The 20,137-nt window shown below is 38.5% G+C and overlaps 1 protein-coding gene across 4 annotated transcripts in view; it reads right to left on the bottom strand.

The window, feature by feature from the left end:
• Positions 1-20,137, bottom strand: part of LOC150081922 (protein PALS1-like) — a 262,311-nt gene that overhangs the window by 88,062 nt on the left and 154,112 nt on the right. For all 4 annotated transcript variants that reach the window (XM_090378985.1, XM_090378986.1, XM_090378987.1 and 1 more), the window contains one exon: positions 13,797-14,067. In XM_090378985.1, the coding sequence (XP_090235111.1) occupies positions 13,797-14,067 (271 nt within the window). The remainder of the gene's footprint in view (positions 1-13,796; positions 14,068-20,137) is intronic.

Raw genomic sequence — 20,137 nt, 5'->3', positions numbered from 1 at the left:
CTTTTGGCTGTTACCCATTCTGTTAAAACAATCAGGGCCAGATTTACATGTTACATGCTCCTTGTCACACAATCTTTGATGTCCCCAACACACTCTTATCTAGCTTCCTATAGTTTCTTAAGTACTGAAAATGTAAAGGCAATGCAAAAGAAATAGCAATTGCTCCAAACATTTTATCAATATAAAAAAAAAAAACACCTTCCAAAATAAAATTGAAGTGCTAAAAATTATTACTCGTACCTATTATTCCACATGATAGAAGTTCAGTCCCAAAAGCAAAAGTTAATGTCAACAAATATCTTCTTTCATCTTCTCACCCTCCAACCTATGCATGGTACTAAGTACTATAGGTTCTGATGTCCCATGTTTGGGGTCTCACAAAAAAAAAAAACACTGGTTTTCGTTTCAGGTATTATGACCTGGCCAGCAGGTGACATGTTAAACGCCTGTTAGGCAGTCAAAAACAAAATACAAATATTTTTTTATTAACCAACATCCAATATTTAATGTTATGATGAAGTTTTATTCCAATTCAGTCTTCATCATACTGAATGCTCTAATGCTATTGAGTTTTTCATGAAAGTACTGTAGTTATTTCATATAGAGGTCTTCATCCTGCATAAAGTCCATGTTTCAAATAACGATGAAATAACGATGCCCAAATCACTGATTTGAGGTTATTTTTATATAGGTAAAATAGTATAATGGCAAATTGCAAAACTTGAAAATTTAGGAAACAACCACTGGAACGTCGGGTGCATTGAATTCGTAGTTTCGCTACGTTTTCCCCCTTCCGATTAGGAATGTCACCTTTCAAAAGTAAAAACGCAAAAAGGTTCAATTTTATTATATTACATAATATAACAAACTTCAAATATTTAAAATGAATTTGTTTGCATTTGTAGCTTCTATTAATTTCGGATGTGTTCTAACAAAGTCTAAAAATTTTAAACAATTTGTACTGAAATAATTCTAATTAAAAAATACAATTAATTCTATTACTGCTTTTAAGGGATTTACATGTAGCCTGTTTCGTCCGAAGAACAATGGTGATAATGACTGCCATATTCGTTCTCTAGAACGTAAGCCAAAACGGGACATTGATGATGGAGAACACGGACCAAAATTTTAAAAATTGGGGCGATTCTGCTAAAAGTGGGACGAGTGACAACCTTACTTCCTACGCATTATCCCCCAACCTTTCCTTGAACATAGTCTTGTCCTGGTCGCTTCTGTCGAGGGATAAACCAGACAACTACGAGCAATCAGTGACAAAGGCAAACCATGGAATCCACGCCGCTCGAATCCCTGGAATGTTGAGTGAGGTTTTATTTTTCCTTGTTTTTTTTTTTTTGTAACCAGGAAACGTTTTTGTTTATCAAAACCGCGTTAGGTCATATCACAAAAAAAAAGGGGGGGGGGGGGAGATTTCGCTAAAATCCTATTTAATCTTAGAGTAAAAAGATTGGAAATGTACACGCACAAGACCTGAAATCTAAATCTTTTTTCCCCATAAATTTCAATTTAGTATGATGGTCCCCTAGGCGACCGCCTAATTCTCTATATGGCCAGTGACACCCCCCCCCCCACTTGAACTTCAGGCCCTAAGCAGTGATATGGCGAGCACCCCTCTCATCACACTAAAAGCAAGGTTATAATAATCTTTGAAAGCTTTTTATAATCCTGGTATGCTTTGCGCTTATTTATTTTTGTTTGGTTTTCGCCGATTTTGCTAATTTTATTTTTAACTATATCCGAAATGTATATTTACTTTTAATATTAGTAGTGGCAAATGATGCAAAAAAACCAAGCTTAAACACCAGAAAAAAAAAAAACTCCCACATCCTGCAACAGTGTCTAGTTCTTCCTTGAATTATTTTAACAACCGCCATTCACAACAGATGGAATTTTGTTTCAACAATTAACTACCCGTTGGCTGAAGGCAAATTTCCGCACATTTATCTTACAACCATCCTTCTTGAATTTATGTGCCCTCATATGTATAGCCTGAGCAAGAGGGAGAATGCCATCAGCATTGAGCTTACTCAAGTGCGTAGTCTCGAGACGGTGCAATTTGCAAAACAGAAGCCATTCTTGGTAAAAGCACCTTTTTTTTGTTCCCTTCACAAAAATTTACTAGGTGGTAGATGGCTCTCATCAACCGGTGTAATACCACCATTTTGCTTATTGGAGGCTTGAAGTGGTGAAACCTATGTTTAGTTTCTAGAGCAAAGTTTCCAGCACCCCTCCCCCCATATTTCTCCTTCAATCCATGCACGGTACTAAGTACTATAAATTTTGATACCTTTCGTGTTTGGGGTTTTCATAAAAAAAAAACTCGTAAACCCCATGCACCCGTTCCAGCAGATCTACATCCTTCCTAAAATGAGGCCTCCAACCTGCACGCACAACTCAAGATGCGGCCTTATACAATGGAATAATCACCTTATCCTGCTAGCACAATTCCTATATATCATTGACAAAACTCCATGCGCTATCTTGGCAGAACTGCTCAGATAACTTCATATTTAACTGCACAATCATCTCTAGGTTTTTTTTTCATTTTCCCCCGCCCCGAGTGGAAAACACAGTTGTTACGTTAATTTGGGACCACTACTACTACCACCACCATATGCAGTACCTTGCATTTTTCAGTGTTAAATCTTCAACTGCCATTTCTCAGCCTATCTATCGAATTTTTCCAGATCTTGTTTACAGTTGCATCTTGATTATTACTGTCATTAACAATCCTGCCAACCTTTGTATCATCTGAAAACGTTGACAAACTTAATTATGTTATCAGTTCTTACCTTATTTTTGTATCTATTGTATTAAAATTGTATCGGCTGTTTCAAAAATTTATCGAGATGTTCAACTAATTACAAATTTCTGACTATTGCTGGGGTCGGCAACCTGCGGCTCTTTACTTTTTAGCCCATATGAAGCACAATTTGAAATGGAGTTAGTGCAAGACTAAAATGCCTTAAAACTGAAATTTAGGATTTAGAGATGTAAAAAGCTGCCCTTGCAATTCTACACAAATGGATGGCAATAGATGAGTTGAAAAGCAAGACCAAATTGTGTATGATGCATGGAGCAGCTTACCGGACACAATTGTGGGTGGGGGGGGGGGGGTTTAAAGTGTGTGTATATTATTTAATTCCCCTATTTAAACAACTCCCCTTTATAATATCTCCCCACTTGCGCATCTGACTATTCAACTTCAGACTTCTTGATTCCATTCAGAAGAGGGCAGTTAAGTTAATTAATGATTCATCTCTAACAGAGTCTCTCCACTCGCTTTCTCATAGACGCACTGTTTCTGCTGCATGCCTCTTCTACAGATACTTCCATGGGCACTGTTCTTCTGAATTGGCTTCTATAATTCCCGCTCTCTCTTTCAAAACAGTCCGAACATGTGCCGCCAACATCCATTTACTGTCCAACTTCAAATCCACAGAACCAACTTTTCATCTTCCTCATTTATTCATTCAACTGCCGTTTTCTGGAACAACCTTCCTTCATACGTATTTCCTGAAAATTACAATCTACAGAAGTTCAAGTCCAATATCAACAAATATCTTCTTTCGTCTTCTCAACCTCCAACCCAAGCACGGTACTAAGTACTATAGGTTATAATACCTCTCGTGTTTGGGGTTCTCAAAAAAAAAAAAAAAAAAAAAAGAAAAAAAAACATAAATTTGAAAATATTTGGGTTTGGACTACTCTCAGTTTTTGGTTCGACGAATTTCTGCGGGCAAATATTTTCGAACATGAACTATATTAAAAATAAATCAAGAAACCGTCTGAAAAATGCGAGTCTCTCGGCATGTTTAAAGATTAAAATTACTGCATACTCGCCTGATGTTGAGAGACTCGCTCAAGAAGTTCAGCAGCGAAAGTCACGTTAATTCGTACCTAATTAGATGTTTGTTAGGTTTTTTCAGTATTAATAAATATTTCAAAATATATTTTTTTAATAAAATACCTTCTCACTCTATTCCATTTCTTAAAAAAAAAACTCCCTTCCCCTCCTCCCAGATTGAGCTGAGGCCCTTAGGATTCTTTTTTTTTAATTAGATCAAAAATGGCTCTTCACTAAAAAAGGTTGCCGACTTCCGGACTATTTTGGATAGCGAGAAATGTGCTATTAGCTGAGCGGTTGCATTCAATGTAACCACTTTTTCTTTGTTTCCTCATTTCCTTAATACTTGTGGTTCTGCCGAAATTTCTAGCTAGTGACGTCTTGACAATATTAAATTCCCCTTTTGCGAATTCTAATAGAAATTAATGCAAAAATTAATGATCTTCGACATTTGACTTTCCACTTCTTTTGACATTGGCGGAAGACTAAAGTGCTCTAGTTTTTGATGCTACTCAACGTGCGCATACCTTTGTACAACTCTCACCAACTTTCTTGACACAGAACGAAAATTACACAAGTTCATCAAATCAGAAACTAGTCATTAATCCAGTTCATTTATATTGGAAGGAATGACGCCTATTTTTCAATATCTAGTAATGTTTTTTTATTGGTATTCTTTGTTAGCTTAAAGTGTCATAATTTGTTTCCGAAGTAAAGTCTGAAGAGGTAACCAAGTCAAAAGATAAAAATAAAGTTTTACGGAGTGAAGGAAGATATTTTCCCCTGTAATGGAACTTCGTGAAAAGGAACCACGAACCTAGCGATTCCTCTTCTGAAAGCAGTTAAACGGGATGGCCTTCTAAAATGACTGGATCACGCATCGAATAAGAAATTAAAAGCTGAAGTGTGATCAAACTTGTGACTATTGCAATGGTCTTCGTATTCATAACAGAGCAAACTCCTAATAAAACGAGTTTCTGGGCATTGCACTACTTGAGATAAATGTACATCACGAAAAGGCTAATATGGAATTCGTTTCATACTTCCGTATGCCATCATTTATTTGTCCCATCTTTTTAAGTAATTGGAAACTTGGCCACGGACATCTCTCCTTGTTTTAAAGTAGTGCAATACCTAGAGCAACTTGTAGCATACAAGAAGCGGTTCTATTGCGAGTACTAAGACCATTACAGTATTCACTGCAGTTTAAAATCCATTGGGCAAAATAGTGGAAATTGTTTTACTTATAAAGTACAATCATTTTATTGAACTCTCATAGCATGAAGTGTTTGCTCAGAATTTTTATTTTTGTTTTTAACATATTCACTTATTTAAATAACTAAATGTTAATAAATTTATTAAATTTAGATAAATTTTATTTCCTGATGGCAAGTTTAAATCATTGTTGAGTGAAAATATTGTACCTCACTGGCTGAAAATAATTTTGTGAAATTTTACCAATATGGCATATTCATAAACGGTACACCATATCCTTATAATATTGTCCTTTCAGGCCAGCCAGGCGGTCGCCTTAAAGGACAATATTATAAGAATGGTCTCTAAATAATACTCAAACACGAATACTCAGAAACAATATGTCACTTTTATTTTCTTGTATATCTTAACAGTACAAAATGACTTTTTTCTTGTGAATGAAGTTTTTTTGCCGCTGGAGCGCGGAAAGCTACAAAAAATTTGGCTTTGTTGTCACTTAATAAAGACGAATTCAAAGTATTTCAATGCCGAAAGGTCACAATCCTTAAAGCTGGATGCAATGAAACCTTATTCTGGATCTGTTGGAATTCTGAGAAGGAGAAAATGAAAACGAAAGTTATTGGTAAACAGTCTTCAAAGTTTTGTGGATTTTTAGCAGATTTTTCACAATAGACTTCACTGATGTTCTTTCATACTTGATGAAATAATAGCAAAGCTTAATTGACGGTACTCGCCTCAGATAATCCATTTAGTTGTGTGGTGTTAAGCGAAATTCAATTAAATTACGTAAGAATGTAGTTGTTTAAAAGGAAGCATGAATTAAAAGTTTGCTCGAAGGATGAGGAAGTGCACTGCCTAACCCTGTGGTTGTCCTCTATTATTTCATCAAGTTGAATCTCAAATATCGGTACATTAAGAAGTTCTATTAATTAACTAAATGTTCTTCCATACTGTCATTAAGTGATCGTGTGGAAGAACATCAACGAGGTCTATGTGAAATAAGTACATACCTTTTTTTTTTTTGTATCGAAAGAAGAAAAAAATATTATCTGAACATTTTTACTGAATCAATTAAAAATACTTCAAAATATTTAAATACCGAACAGGCAACACTAACCAATTTATATTTTATCGGTTAAATCTAACCTGACTACATACATTTAAAATCAAAGCCGATAATATGCAATCAATCACTCAGTTTTTTTTTTTTTTTTTTCTGTAATCACTGCTCTGCTCTTCAAGAATCCTGATTAATACGTATTTTTTTTTTTTTTTAAATCTGGCCTGTTCCAATAAGCTCTTTCCTTCAGGAAGCCCCATGATAAGAAATCCACAATAGGAAGACAGATCTTCCTGGCTAGTTTCTCTACCACAGTCAAATCGCCTTGTTCAAAAACAGGCCATGCAGTATCTGCATTGTGGGTCTCCATCTGCTGAAATCAAGCACTCTGCATGCCTTCTTCGGTTACACCTACACTTAGAAAGGTCAATCTTTTTCTTAAAGATATTGTTACTGTGTTGCTATCTTACAAAAAAAAAAAAAAGGAAATAATGAGATCCAATTTTCCTATTAAATGGAAAAGCAACATATGGTGAATGCAGCAATGTTTGTTGACTGATTTTCGGTGGCCAACTACCAACAACATTTATTTACGATACCATTAGGGTTGTCGAGTTTCACGCAGCAGGAAAGGAATGACCTTACTGTTTTCTTCAAGCACTATGCAAGTAAACTGCATAAGAAATGCATTTCTGGTTCAATAACGGTAGTTCGCAAATCCTTAACTAGCTAAACTTTATACTAGAGAGCAATTAAGATGATTTTTCACAATTCTTGAAGACCTTCGAAACAATCCAATAATGGAATCTGCACGGAAACAATGTTTCAAATGGTCTCTTTGTTCACGAATTTAAAGCTTAAGGGTGCACTTAATGTGTTTAACAGTACACGTGGCTTGAAAGCTATGAAAAGGGTTTGACTTTTGCGGTACATTGTACAAGAAAACTAAATTTATTATACTTATGAAAGCAATTTAATAATTAGTCACCAATGATAGCTGCTTCGGATTAATAACATTTTGATTGTGATACAGCAATAGCAAACTCCAAAGTACTTGTATCTCAGAAATACAACACATTAGCAGCAATTGGAAAAAATATTTATTTCTTGCATTAAAATATTCACCTCTAACTAAAACGAAAATTAGTTAATTTTACATGTAGCGTCAACGTTATTACTTTTACAAAAGCTGGAACATTAACAACACAAATTGCATCATTATTACACGAGGTGGTATCACATAGGGAAATTCTTAACACCGATGTGCATGGTTGAAGCAGAAACATGTAAGCAAGTGAAATTGTTTTTCCGATACTAAACCAAGTATCGGAAAAACTATTCCCTCCCGCAAACTCTTTCTCCTAGCATTTGAAGCGAGACGGAAGAATGCTTAGAAACATTCGTAATGCCTGTTGAATCTTTCGCAGTGAAAAATACATGCATGGTCAACTGCAATCAACCAACCGACGCTGAATCGTATTCACCGCGTCATTGGTGATGTTAGTTTAACCCTCCCTCACTCCCTCCCCCACACAGATTTTGGACTGTGATCACTCAATGTGCCGTCAAGGCACATTGAGACAGACGCACTGCGGCCTTCTTTAGAAATGAAAGGCTTAAACAAGTTGGCAAGACAAACGCTCGATGCTAGAAGAAAGTTAACCTTAAATGTGAACGCTTAAAATGGAAACAAAGTAGAGAGCTTCGTATGGGCTTGGCACACCCAGGGTCCTGAGCTGGATATCATCATTCTTCTCTTTCTTGGTGATATCTCTCTCTCTCTCTCTCTCTCTCTCTCTCTCTCTCTCTCTCTCTCTCTCTCTCTCTCTCTCTCTCTCAGGGTAACTCGGGAATTTTTTTGGGCTGGTGCAGCATAAGCCTAAGCCTCAGGCTTTCTTGCACCATATGGCTAATACAAATCCCACGTATGAACAAATTACACATCTTGCATTCAAAATACAACTGCGACCCAAATTGCTGTTGCTTAAGGGGTTTCGCAACTCAAGGGCATCGAAGGCCAAAATGTATCGTATCTAAGTTTTACATAACTCATGGTTTGTTAGATTCGTTTATCAAAGTTGATTTGTTCTATTAAAGAAAGCAGTTCCTCGTATGCACAGTTACCTAATATGTGTGGAAGAGTAGGTGCATTGATTATTACAAACTGCCACCTGGAATTTCTGAACAGAGAACATACTTAAAGAATGTGTTTCACTGACAGTTAAACTTTGCATAGATGTACAGAGTGGAAGATTTTCAATGGCTAATAGGTGATAGGGAGTTAAGATGTGTGTGGATTTGCTTTCTCCATGCATGGGTCATTGAAAATAATTGGTCTATAATCAGCGGACACAATTACCACTATAATTGTTTTATGTGGCAATTATGCTGCTGATTTTGCTGACTTGCGCCATCTGCTTTGTCATTCGCTGCCTGCTATCCCTGAATGTCCTGGAATTCAACAAAGGGCTATTTCTGGGAAAGTTTTTTTGACAGTGGTTGATTAGAATGCAATGAAGAGAAGTAGTTTCCCTTAGTCCTAAGGATTGAGGGACGACGAATTTCCGTGTTGTGTCAAAAGCTTTATCGACAGACTCAAACTTGATACTTCTTTTTGATAAATGCGTTACGGATGTTTAATGCATCCACATGTTATTGGGACTTAGAACCATCCATATAAATTAAAGTTTCCCAGTGCGTTCTGAGGCATGATTACTAAGTAACTGTTGGAAGTTAGATAATGGAATGATATTTTTGAGCACCAAAAAAAGTAGATATCAATGTCTAGCTGATGTCTATCCCGTGGAGTTAAGCGCATGAGTGCATTTTCTTCAGTACTGTTGAGATCAATTTTCCACTTATGTACTATTTCTCGAAGGCATATCCCAGCGGGCTTCGGTTCGCTGAGTTTGTATTCGGTACAATATTGGCCAAAGAAGATCGTTGAGATATACCCAACAAAGATGAGATGGAAAACTTCGTATTTTTGCAATATATTTGCATAATAGGCTTTGTCTTTAAGATAAAGCGGAGGATCATGCATTTCAGTGCACAGGCTGCGAATTGAGGTTACTACACGAGGGTTGTTTAATTTTTGAGGAGGCACTTAGTATGCAGGTAAGTAATATATTTATGAAAATTTAGTTTGGTGTTTAGAACTAAACCAGAGTCTTATTAAACCAGAGCCGTCAGTTTTAGGACAGGTCCTGGATGAAGAGACCACAATTTACAAATGTGCATTGTTTATTTCACCATTCAGTTAATCAATAGTCACTGCATTGTTAGATTTTCAATTTTAGTTATTGCTAATTACAGCTATTATTCAGTAACAGCCATATCAATAACTGACAGGAAATAAAAAGGTCGTCAGCGTAAACGTAAGCTTCCACCGTAGCTGGAACGTCTCGAGTTATGTTACCGATACGTAATGCAAAAAAAAGGGTTGCACTAAAAAAAAAAAAAATCGATCCTCGAGGTGTGGATTATGCATTCTGGAATCGTACTCGAAAATTGAGATGGAGAAAGTTCTAAATGAATCGAAACAGGTTACCTCTCAATCCAAGTCTGTCGATTTGGTATGAATGGAAGAATCTTACAAAAAAAGGTAGCTAGCTTTAACTAATGTATGGAAAGATTTTGGGAGGGAAAAGGTACTAAAGGTGAGAATAATGTTCTTTGTAGTGGTAAGAATACCATCCTGCTTGGTCATTATTCCTTTCGCACCGACGACAGGTTGTACTTTAAGCTCTACAGAATATTTTTTCTTGCACGTGATGCAAGAAAGCAAGCTTATATAGCATCAGCCAAAATAAAAATACTCTCATCGTTTCACCCATCCATTCACTACAAAAGTTTGACCAGTTCAGCCTTGAATTTATTTAATTTATCAACTTCCACAAACACAGATGGAAGTTTGTTCCAGCAATCGATCTCCCGCTGGCTAAAGGCAAATTTCCAAACATCTATGTTACAACTGCCTTTCCTCAATTTGAATTTATGTTACCTCAGATGCGGAATCTGGGCAAGAGGAAAAATCCCATCAGCAGCATTGAGCTTGTTCAAACCATTCTAGACCTGACACACCTCAACCAGATCACCTCGCAGGTGCCCAGTTTTCAGACTGCAATTTGCAGAACCTAAACCATCCTTGGTAACAGCAACCCTTTGTTTCACTCACCAATCTCTTCAAATCTTCAAAGTTCTATGTACCGTTACTGAATTGGGAATGCCCCCAAAAGTGGTTTGCTTTAAGAGATGCTTAGAATGGTTGTGATGGGATGGTTCAACAAGGAGTTCTTGTGGAAACATTTAACTATTTTAGAATTACCTGCTATGACTTCTATACTCTTCGGTACAAGAAACGGAGACAAGCTGCTAGGGGGTTTCGTTGGTAACGAATGTATGATTAGGAATGCAGGTAAGTATGATGATGCAGATAAATCTGATCACTTTTTTTTGTTTTTTTTATTTTCTTTGGTTGCGATACCTCATATTCAAGATATGGGCTTACGGGCTCCACAGTCGTTCAGCTTAAGAGATCCAGGTTTGCTCCTATTTGCCTTGAGTATTGGATTTATATTCAGGTTACTGGCATGTGTTTTTCCTTCGTCGTTAGAAAGCTTACTTCTTTATTTCAAAAATCGAAAATTAAGCAATTATGTACATTAAGAGACTAATATTCTCCGTGATCAGCTGGTTGGAGAGAAGACTCAAATTACTTAGAAAATCCATATGATCACTAGCTTGGCACTCGGTGCCTGCAGCCCAGAGATTCTTGAACGGTATGTTAATCCAACTTATTAACACTTTAAGTGAATCGAAAAAAGTAAAACTTCATTGGCATATAAAGTTTAGCACTTTACACTATTTGTGAACTTGAAATGTAGGCGTAAATATAACGCAGGTTCAATACATTCCTGTCAGATGCATTTATAGTTTCTGTAGCAGTTCGGTGCGCATTATTATTAATTAAATATTTAATATAGTAAGCATTCCTGCGGTGCTATGTAGCAATTAGAACGCCCAATTGAAAGGCTCAAGAAATTTGAAAAATTTTAATTAAAAGAAGGGAGAGGGATGGGGAAGGACAGAAAGACACGCGACATAAGTTTATTATAGCTGCATTAAAGCCCAGGAATCAAATGGGCTTATTATGGAGAGAAGTGTAAATACGTGGTAATAAGTATTGTAAAGTACATTTCAACAGTAAAAAATTACCCATAAATAGTTCGGCTACAGAATTACATTTGTGTCAACCATATTTCAAATTAGCTTTCTTTCCACCTGCAGACGTCAGATATCGGATATCAGTGCTGGTTTGTAAATGGTTCCATAAAACGAACACTGGTACTACCAGTTTATCAAGGAATTGCTAAGACACAGATAACGTTCATCACGCGACCTTACTTTTGGCCTGCTTTACAGTCAGTCGATACTGAAGTCAGCAGCAGTGTTATTTGAATAAGAAACTATGCACAGTGCAGCACCGAAGGCTCCCATATTTAATTCCGTAATATTCGAAACAGAGTCAGCTCACTTCAGACCTTTCAATGGGACTTAGCTTTTCTCTGCTGCTATCATTTTAACAGGTTGGTAATACAGAACTTGGGTAGTCTGAGGACCTGGTACAAATATTTTTAGACTAAAATATTTGTAGGGTTGCGAGTCAGCCCACAACCTTGTGGGCATTCGCACCACTGTACTTCGGTAAATCTGGCCTTAAGGGCTACTGCTGTTTAATATGCAGTGAATACTATAAACAGACAATTTTATGGCATACACAGCGATTCCAAAGGCATTTCCTGTTGTAGTATAACAACTGGGACAAGGGTTGAGAGCGCCTGAATACAACGCGAAATACTAAACGAAATTCGTACGGTTCATGTGTCGCTTAAATTCCGGAAGAATGACAAAATTTCTAATAAATTATTTGCAAAAAATTGGGTGAAGACTTCTCCATATCTAGGGTAAATCTAACTTGACATTGGCAAGCAGTATCACAGAATATTTTATTATTTTATTTTTTTCGGTGGGGAGGCTCTACGTTCTAAACTGGCAGCGTTTACAAGCATCAACACCTGATGCTTGTAAACGCTGGATTTCTCTCGAAATGATCAAGATGATGCTTTCGCTTACCATTACTATGGCAGCATTAGTGTAAATGTTAGTTGCGAAACTAAGATATGGCGAATGTGGTTTCTGCCACAACTGCCGAATGGAGTTAAATGGGGGAGGGAAAAAAAAATCAGAATAACTGAATTCATGATTTCAAGAATATGAAAGTCATATTTTTGAAATAAAATAAATCAATTACAAACAGTCTGAGGGTTTGTTTTTTTATGTGAAAACTACAGACTTGGATAATTAATTAATAATTGTAAAATAATTTAGTTTGGCTTTATTAAAATTATGTGGAGTTAAGGGGACTAGCGTGTTTTTACCAGAGGCAAAAAAAAAAAAAAAAAAGCAACCATAGTTCAAATATCCTGCGCTATTGATCAGATAATGGCATCCTTGTTGGTACTGTAAACATCGCTTCTGCCCATCATTCGACAAGCTTTTAAACAAAAAATATTTTCTGTTTATACACGAGAGGATAGAGGAGATAAGGAAAATCATATTATAATCACATAACGAAATCGTTGTAGCGGCAAATTTAATGGATGTTTCAGCTGCCACTATAAAAGAATGAAGGTTGAAATACTACAGGAAGGATAGCTTTCTAGATCTATAAAACAGCAGCCGTTACGATTTCTAGCTCTGTCCTATTGTAAAGAACCAATGGATTCATAATGATAGCTATAGTAAGCTTCCACATTCCAAAATGCTATAACCTCTTCAAGTTAAGTTTGTTCTAAATACAGATATCGCTGGTCGAGAAAGAACTTCCATATGAGAGAAGCATTATCATTCAATATTAACAAAAAAAAAAAAAAAAATAGGACCACGCTGGCCTTAACAGTGTTGCTTTCAAAACGCCTGTGATTAAAAATTCCCTTTGGTAATATATGACTTCGGCTAATAATCTGTGAACTCATTAATCCTCAACCATAAATCAACATGACAGCACTCTATCTGCGAATGTCAAAAACTCCCTGTTAATTGTTTTCAGAATCGCTGAGATTAGAGAATTATTGCAAGTATCGGTAATCTGGAGAAATGGCTGGTCAGTGATTATAATCATCAATCATAGCGGAAAGGTGTCCGATTACCTAATGGCATCGCGTAATTCTAAATACGTTGCGGTATTTCAATACCTTGCAGAAATGCAGCGCAAAGCCCCCAGTGGTCGTAATCGATAACTATCCCCAGCAATCATTAACCTTAATTAAACCTTTTAAATAATACTCCTCCATTATATATGTAGGCGGACCTTTAATGAACGAAAATAGCGATATGGAAATTCAAATACTCAAAATTAAATGCTAAGGCAACATATATCTTTAAATACAGCGTAATCCCTTCTTGCAATTTCCGAAAGATGAAGGGTAAATTTTTTTTCCTTAAAATTCCAGAATTGGAAGCCGGACTTTTAAATTATCTTCAACAATCAATGCCTTAATTCTACCGAAAGATTCGGATGAGGGAAAAAAACCAAAGTATTTCCAAATCTGATAAAACAAGTGAAAAACGATAGTTAAATATTGGGGACCTTACCCACTACTCTTTTTAAATCGGGAATCTCCGGTCCAGCACCGTCAATTACATCGCCAACCAAACGACCCTGTGATACTTTCTGGCCAATGGGAAGAGTTCCAGAGTCTCCCTCCTCTAATTCAAATGCAGTGTTAATAACACCTGAAGGGGGTGTTGAAGGACGGTCATTCTCTAGTGCTTGCAATTTTTTCGATCCCCTTAGCGACGAGCGTAAGAACTCTTCCTCCTTCGCCAAACGCTCTTCCTCTTCCTTCCTTTTCCTGATGTCTTCCTAGAAATAAAATATATGTTTAGCATCAAGGACATATTGAGTGAGACACTGTAAGGTCTAACTCTTATGGATATTGATAGTAATAACTTTCTTAGAAGTATATAACATAACGACCACAATAGTATCTATTCTAAATAAACCAGTCAAAGAAAGGAAACAAAAACATCGTATACTTATATAGACATACAATTTTGCGCGTGTACATTTTGGACTTATTTTATAACGAAGAAGCGCGAGAAGAAATTGTTTCGCTGCATCAAAATGAAAGTGCTACTTAAAGAATAATCAACATTGTGAGCATGTATATACAGTATATCTTATTCCATCACATCGTTGTTATCTTTTTTCTTATTGTATTGTCAATAGCTTCATCATTTTCATTTCATATAAACGAAAAATGAAGTTTTTGCTGTTTTTTAAATGTTTTATTGGCATATTGTTTTTTCCCTAATCCCTTATTTTCTATGGAACTTTGGTCCCGCCAACCAGAGTGTACTTAAGATCGTATCTAACCTTCCTGGGTTGGAAGGGATTACAGTAATATCACCTTCGAGACTACGAAATCACCGGCCGAGACATTCTCTAGATAAACTTATCCCGAAGGTCTACAGTATTCATTGACGTCACAGGTTTCAGAACATGTTTTCTGTCTTTGTTGAAAAACGTGTTCTGGGACTGTTGAATGAAGTGCATTTTTCGTTGAATGGGGGCAGCGAACACGTAATTTTCGTATTTGGCTCTCAAACGACTCTCATCAGTTTCAGGAAACCCCTCTTTCTGTTTCGCAAAGGTGAATGTGTGGTTTCACTGCATTATTTTATCGTCAAACTGCTCTTTTTTGAAAGGCACACCTGAGGAAATGTATGTATTTGGGTGGCACAGACGAACGTCCAACTCAACCGTGTGTCTCTGTAATTTTAAAACATCTCTATAAAGGGCATGTGCGTTATTTGTATTGTTTCAGGCTTATTTCTTCTAGAAAGCAGCTAACACCTGAGCAGTGGTGTCTGTAGTACTCCTCCCTAGCCAACGAGGAGGTGAGCCTGTTTCTTACTGACAGTGGATTTCAATAAAATTCTAGCATCCACTAGGAGGTATATAGTGTATAGTGTGTCTAGGGTCTAACGGCACCAGGGGTTTCCCCCATCTCCGCGTAATATACATTGTGGTGTGATACAGAACACTGTAGAGGCCAGAGGTTTAAAAGTGTGTGGATATTGTGGTGTGTAATGTTTTGTACCGTTGTTCATCTGGTCTTTTAGCCGTTGGGTCTCAAATGAGGCCCACCGTTGCCCACACTATACCTCGTGGAGGCAGACCAGGTACACCAGTATTTTAGAAATTTACTATTTACTCTGGCAGGTCCTGCCACCTAATTTCCTGAGATTTCAGTGGCTAGGACCTTAAAAAAAAAAAGTGGAGGGGGGTAGAAACGCTAGAAATTGGGTCAGGCCGAAAGAGATATGTTATACAGGTTATAGTTCATTTTTTATTATTTTTTTAATTTTTGTGTGGGGCTTGTGTAGTTTTGGCAAGGGTCAAACGCTAGTCGCAAGATAGCTAGAGAGGGAAGGGAGACTGAAGACTGGGGGGGGGTGAAAGACAGAAATATGGAGTCAATAGTGAAGATAACCCCAAAAAAGTCGGCGGGACAGGCCCATGCCTCACCAGGTGAAGATAGGAGATGGCAGGGGGAGGGTACAGAGTAACCATCCCCTGCCAAGGGAAGGGAAAGAAAGTGAACCGAGTGAGGGTACCCGGTTCAGATCGCCTAAAGATGTTTCGGCAGCAAACAGCATAATGTCTTTGTCAGGTCTTCGTACGCCATTCCTGGGACATGTTGTCCCGTCCGTGTGAGTGGTCAAGTCCAGATAATGAGTCCAGTTTAAGCCAGTGGTCAGATCCAGGTTAAGTTAATGATTAGTTTTTCAGATTGTAGCTGTTAGGTTTTTGTTTGGTTGACACATCTAAGGATCTTTATTATGGATGATGAGTGGTTAGTTTGTGGGAAAATTCCTGTTAAGGTTGTGGGTATGTTCTTCTTCTAGTAAAAAGATCCTGCGCAAACTGCGTTAAGGCTTTATAGTTGTCCTCGCTCTCCAGGAGATATTGTTCTTGGTTTATTGGTGAGAAACGTATTCTAGTTATTAAGAGGCAGCGGAGGTCTTCCTATAGTTGGCAGTGGTGCATGAGGTGCTCTCACGTCTCTGGCTGTCCACAGTGGCAGAGAGGGGTGTTACTCAATCCGAAACTGGAGAGTTTTGCTCTTATTACGCCATGTCCCGTGAGCAGGTAAGATGTCAGCAGACCCGGTGAAAACCAGTTTGGGCTTTTGGGAAACACTAGTTGATTATCCGGTATGAATCTTCGGGTGACTTCCCCTTTTGTCGAAGTCGTCCAGCGGGTTTGCCAGGCCTGCTGTAGGTGGGTGAGAAGGCGTTTTTTCTCAAGTTTACGATCGTTCGCCGGATCAGTTGTGTAGTCTAGGCAGGTGATTGATTTGCCTTTGGATAGTTGATAAAGCAACCTACAGCGGACGATCTCCAGGTCCAGGGGGAGAGCACCCAAGAGGACCTGGAGGGCGTGGGTGCTTACAGTACAGCAGGCTCTCGAGATTGTTAGTAGGACTGAACGTTGAATGGTCTCTAGCTTCCTTTTGTTTACTGCTGTTACCGCCTTGTGGAACCAGACTCCTGATGCGTATGTTATTGCTGGTAAGAAGACTGCCTTATAGAAGAGGGCTAGGGTCCTCTTTTTAAGTCCCCAGTCGCGACGAGTGACTCTAGCTATTAGTGCGGAGTTTTTTGATTTTGCTTCGGAGGTAAGTAAGATGGGGTGTGAATGACAGATTTTTATCCAGCAGAATACCAAGATATTTAAGTTCGGTGGAAAGCTTAATTGTTGTTTCCTGAATCTTTATCTGGGGAGGCCTTCTGATATTGAGAGAACCTTTAAGTAGGATGGAGCAGGTTTTTGTTGGGGATATCTTTAAGTGGTTTTGGGTGGCCCAGTCTTGTAGGATATTTATAGCCACTAGGAGGTAGTGCAATGCTAATGGAAGCCAGAAAAACCCGCACCCAGGTGGCCTAAGCACCAGCAAAAAAAAACTGCACAGATTCGCTGCAAAAATCTTACATGAAAGCACATTTACTAACAAGTGCCTTAAAGTTAAACAGCAACCAGTTTATGATGAGCGTGTTGCATTTCGCATAAAGAGCTGCAGTCTTTTACCAAACACTCGTATATTGAGAATAGCTGCAAAACATTAAAATTAAGGTCTGCAACTACTACTCTTTCAATTCCTTCACTTAATGGTATTTCACTTTTAAAAACAAGTCTATATTCATCATACATAAGATAGTCAAAAAAAACAGACGATTCCACGTTTCCTCAGTTCTACATTAATAATCTGGATTAGATTCAAGACATAATTGGTATTATTTGGCTTTGAAAGAGCCATGATCAGTAAGAATAGAAGACTGTCATTTCTGTGAAAAAAAATTGTTTACATCCCTGTAATACTAGAAGACCAACGGTTTTGTCATATGTTATACGTTTCTTTCAGTATTCTGCCTTTTTCCTGTTTTATGTTGGTATTAGGGTTGAGCTTCTGACTCCTGCTGGAATAGCGGCACCGGTGGTTTCTCACATCTGCGCCACAGTACTTTGGGAAGTACAGAATCTCTGTAAACTCTGATGAAACCTGATGTCTGCTTTGTGTAAGTAGTGTTATGTTCTGTTGTGTCTAATTTCTTGGCCGCAGGGGCCCTGCGTTTCTTGCCACCACCACTGAGAGGTGGTGGCCACTGCCCATCATACTCTGGCTGGCCTCCGCCAGGGTCGCCTGAGCTTCCTGAAGGAGACCAAGTTAAAAAAAAAAGTTTTTTTTTTTTTTTTTTTTTTAATTAGAAAGGAGCACGGAGAGTATAGAGAAGAGTAGGTCTGATTGCAGTAAAAAGTGTTCGTGGATGGAGGAGAATATCCACCAAGACTGCTTAGGGGAAGGGGGGAATAAATCCACGGGTGCAGATGCACTTGGCGCCATCGGTCACGCTCTCTGAATAGGAATCACACATAAGGAGAGTGCCTGCATTGATCCTACCCTGGTCGAAGCGTGATACTCCGCAAATTCTGCACTTAGATTAAGTGCTAGCACGACCCTACCCCACTGGGGGTTTGCACGATCCTTCCTGATACAGGGTTAGCGTGGAGCTTGTGCAAATGCTGCATATGACTGTTCATTCGCTAATAGGATGTGTTCCTGGTTTTGTGGGGATACCGGTATTTCAGTAATTAGTCTTAATCGTGGGTCTTCATAGGATGGGCAGTGGTATAACATTTGTGTTCTCAGATTTCCTCTTTGCCGCAATGGCACCATGGGTCGTTTTCGATCCCGAGAGCAGTAATTTTCTGCTGAAATAGTCCTTGACCAGTTAGTGATCTGTAGTCCGGGAGAAAAACCGGGGAGGAGGCTTGTGGGAAATGAAGTTGACCATGGGCATAACTTATAGGTGATTCTACCTTTTTCGATGCAATTCTATGATTCCTACCATAGATTTAGGTGATTGAAGATGCGCCTCTTTTCCTGCCTGATCCAGCTCTATCCCCAAGGCCAGATCTTTCACTGGCCAGATCCAGCTCTATCGCCAGGAAGGTGCCTTAGTATCCATTTCCTAATTCGCTGAAACAGCTCTTGACGTGCTACCCCAAGGTACAGTGTTGGACATCCTGCTATAACCTGTAGGGTAGGGGTGCTGGTGGTGCAGCACGCCCTGGTCTTAGAAAGTAACATGTAGAGCTGTACGGATTCCAATTTTCCCTTATTCCTCTCCAGGGAGATTTTGGGACACTAGACAGGCTCCATAGCATACTATAGGTATACATACAACCTTGTAGATCAACATCAGCGCCTTGTTCTTAAGCCCCCAGTCAGCTCTGCTAATGCACCTAATCATGGCTGCATATCTTTCAATTTTTGTTGCGAGATACTTCAAGTGAGGAAATAAGATCAATTTGGATTCTAGGTAGATTCCGATGTATTTGATCTCCTCATACATCCATTTGTTAAAAAAAAAAAAAAAAAACGAAGATAACCACAGCCATATGGGTAGGCCATCTATTTTAATGGTAGGAGGTCTTCTGATTTGCAGTTTCCCTTTCACAGGAGGATGGATTTAGTTTTCTCTCCAGAGAGGGAGAGCCGATGTGTGGAGGCCCAATTCTGGAGCTTGGTCAGCGCCTGGTTAACTGCCATCTTCAAGGCCGCTCTTGTATCCGCTTGGGCCACAAGAACCAGATCATCCGCGAAGGCTGGAGGAAAAATTTTCCCGCGGTCCAAACCCCAAGAACTCATCCAACACTGCAGACCAGAGGAAGGGCCCAAGGGTTGAGCCCTGGGAGAAAACCCAGGTAACAGGAAAGAGCAGAATAATGAGAGAAACGTATTATAAACCACATATAATAATATACCACATTTGCGTTGCCATCTGCTTCCCAACAGCATTAATATATATATATATATATATATATATATATTCCAAACCAAAGATCAATTCGAAAAGTCATCAGTCCGATGTTTCTTGACATTCCAAAATATACCTACGTTGTGTCTTGCCTTCTGTGACATCTGCTCTTGCAATCCAAAACCCTGCCATCATGCTTCTAATAAGCAATGGGTAAATTTTCTCGCAAATACCTCCAATCACCTCCTAAATAAAGGGTGAAGGGCCACTAGTGATTTCCCACATATGCGCTGTAGTCTGGGGGATGTATGTATGGTCTTCGGCGGCCCCTAAACTTGTCCAAATTCACCTATTGTCCGTCGCTGTTCGTTATAATACATACTACGCAAAATTCGCCCCTTCCCCAAATGCACGTGAATGGTCTACTAATCTGACTGTGCCGACCGCACAAAATCCCGTACCCTCCGGTAGAAGTGCTAGACTAGGAGATGCCAGCAATCCCGCTTCCAGGTTGCCCAGGCCTGGAAACCGGCAAAAAAAATAAAAAAAAAACAGGTTGTGGTTTCCATAATGCTGGAAAAGGAGATTTCACCACGTTTACGAGAGCG

The sequence above is a fragment of the Mastigoproctus giganteus genome, chromosome 8 (assembly GCF_048544385.1).
Source record: "Mastigoproctus giganteus isolate SK-2022 chromosome 8, ASM4854438v1, whole genome shotgun sequence".
In the NCBI taxonomy this organism is placed as follows: domain Eukaryota; kingdom Metazoa; phylum Arthropoda; class Arachnida; order Uropygi; family Thelyphonidae; genus Mastigoproctus; species Mastigoproctus giganteus.
The sequence above is the reverse complement of the archived record's forward strand: the minus strand, read 5'-3'. Positions and strand labels throughout refer to the sequence as shown.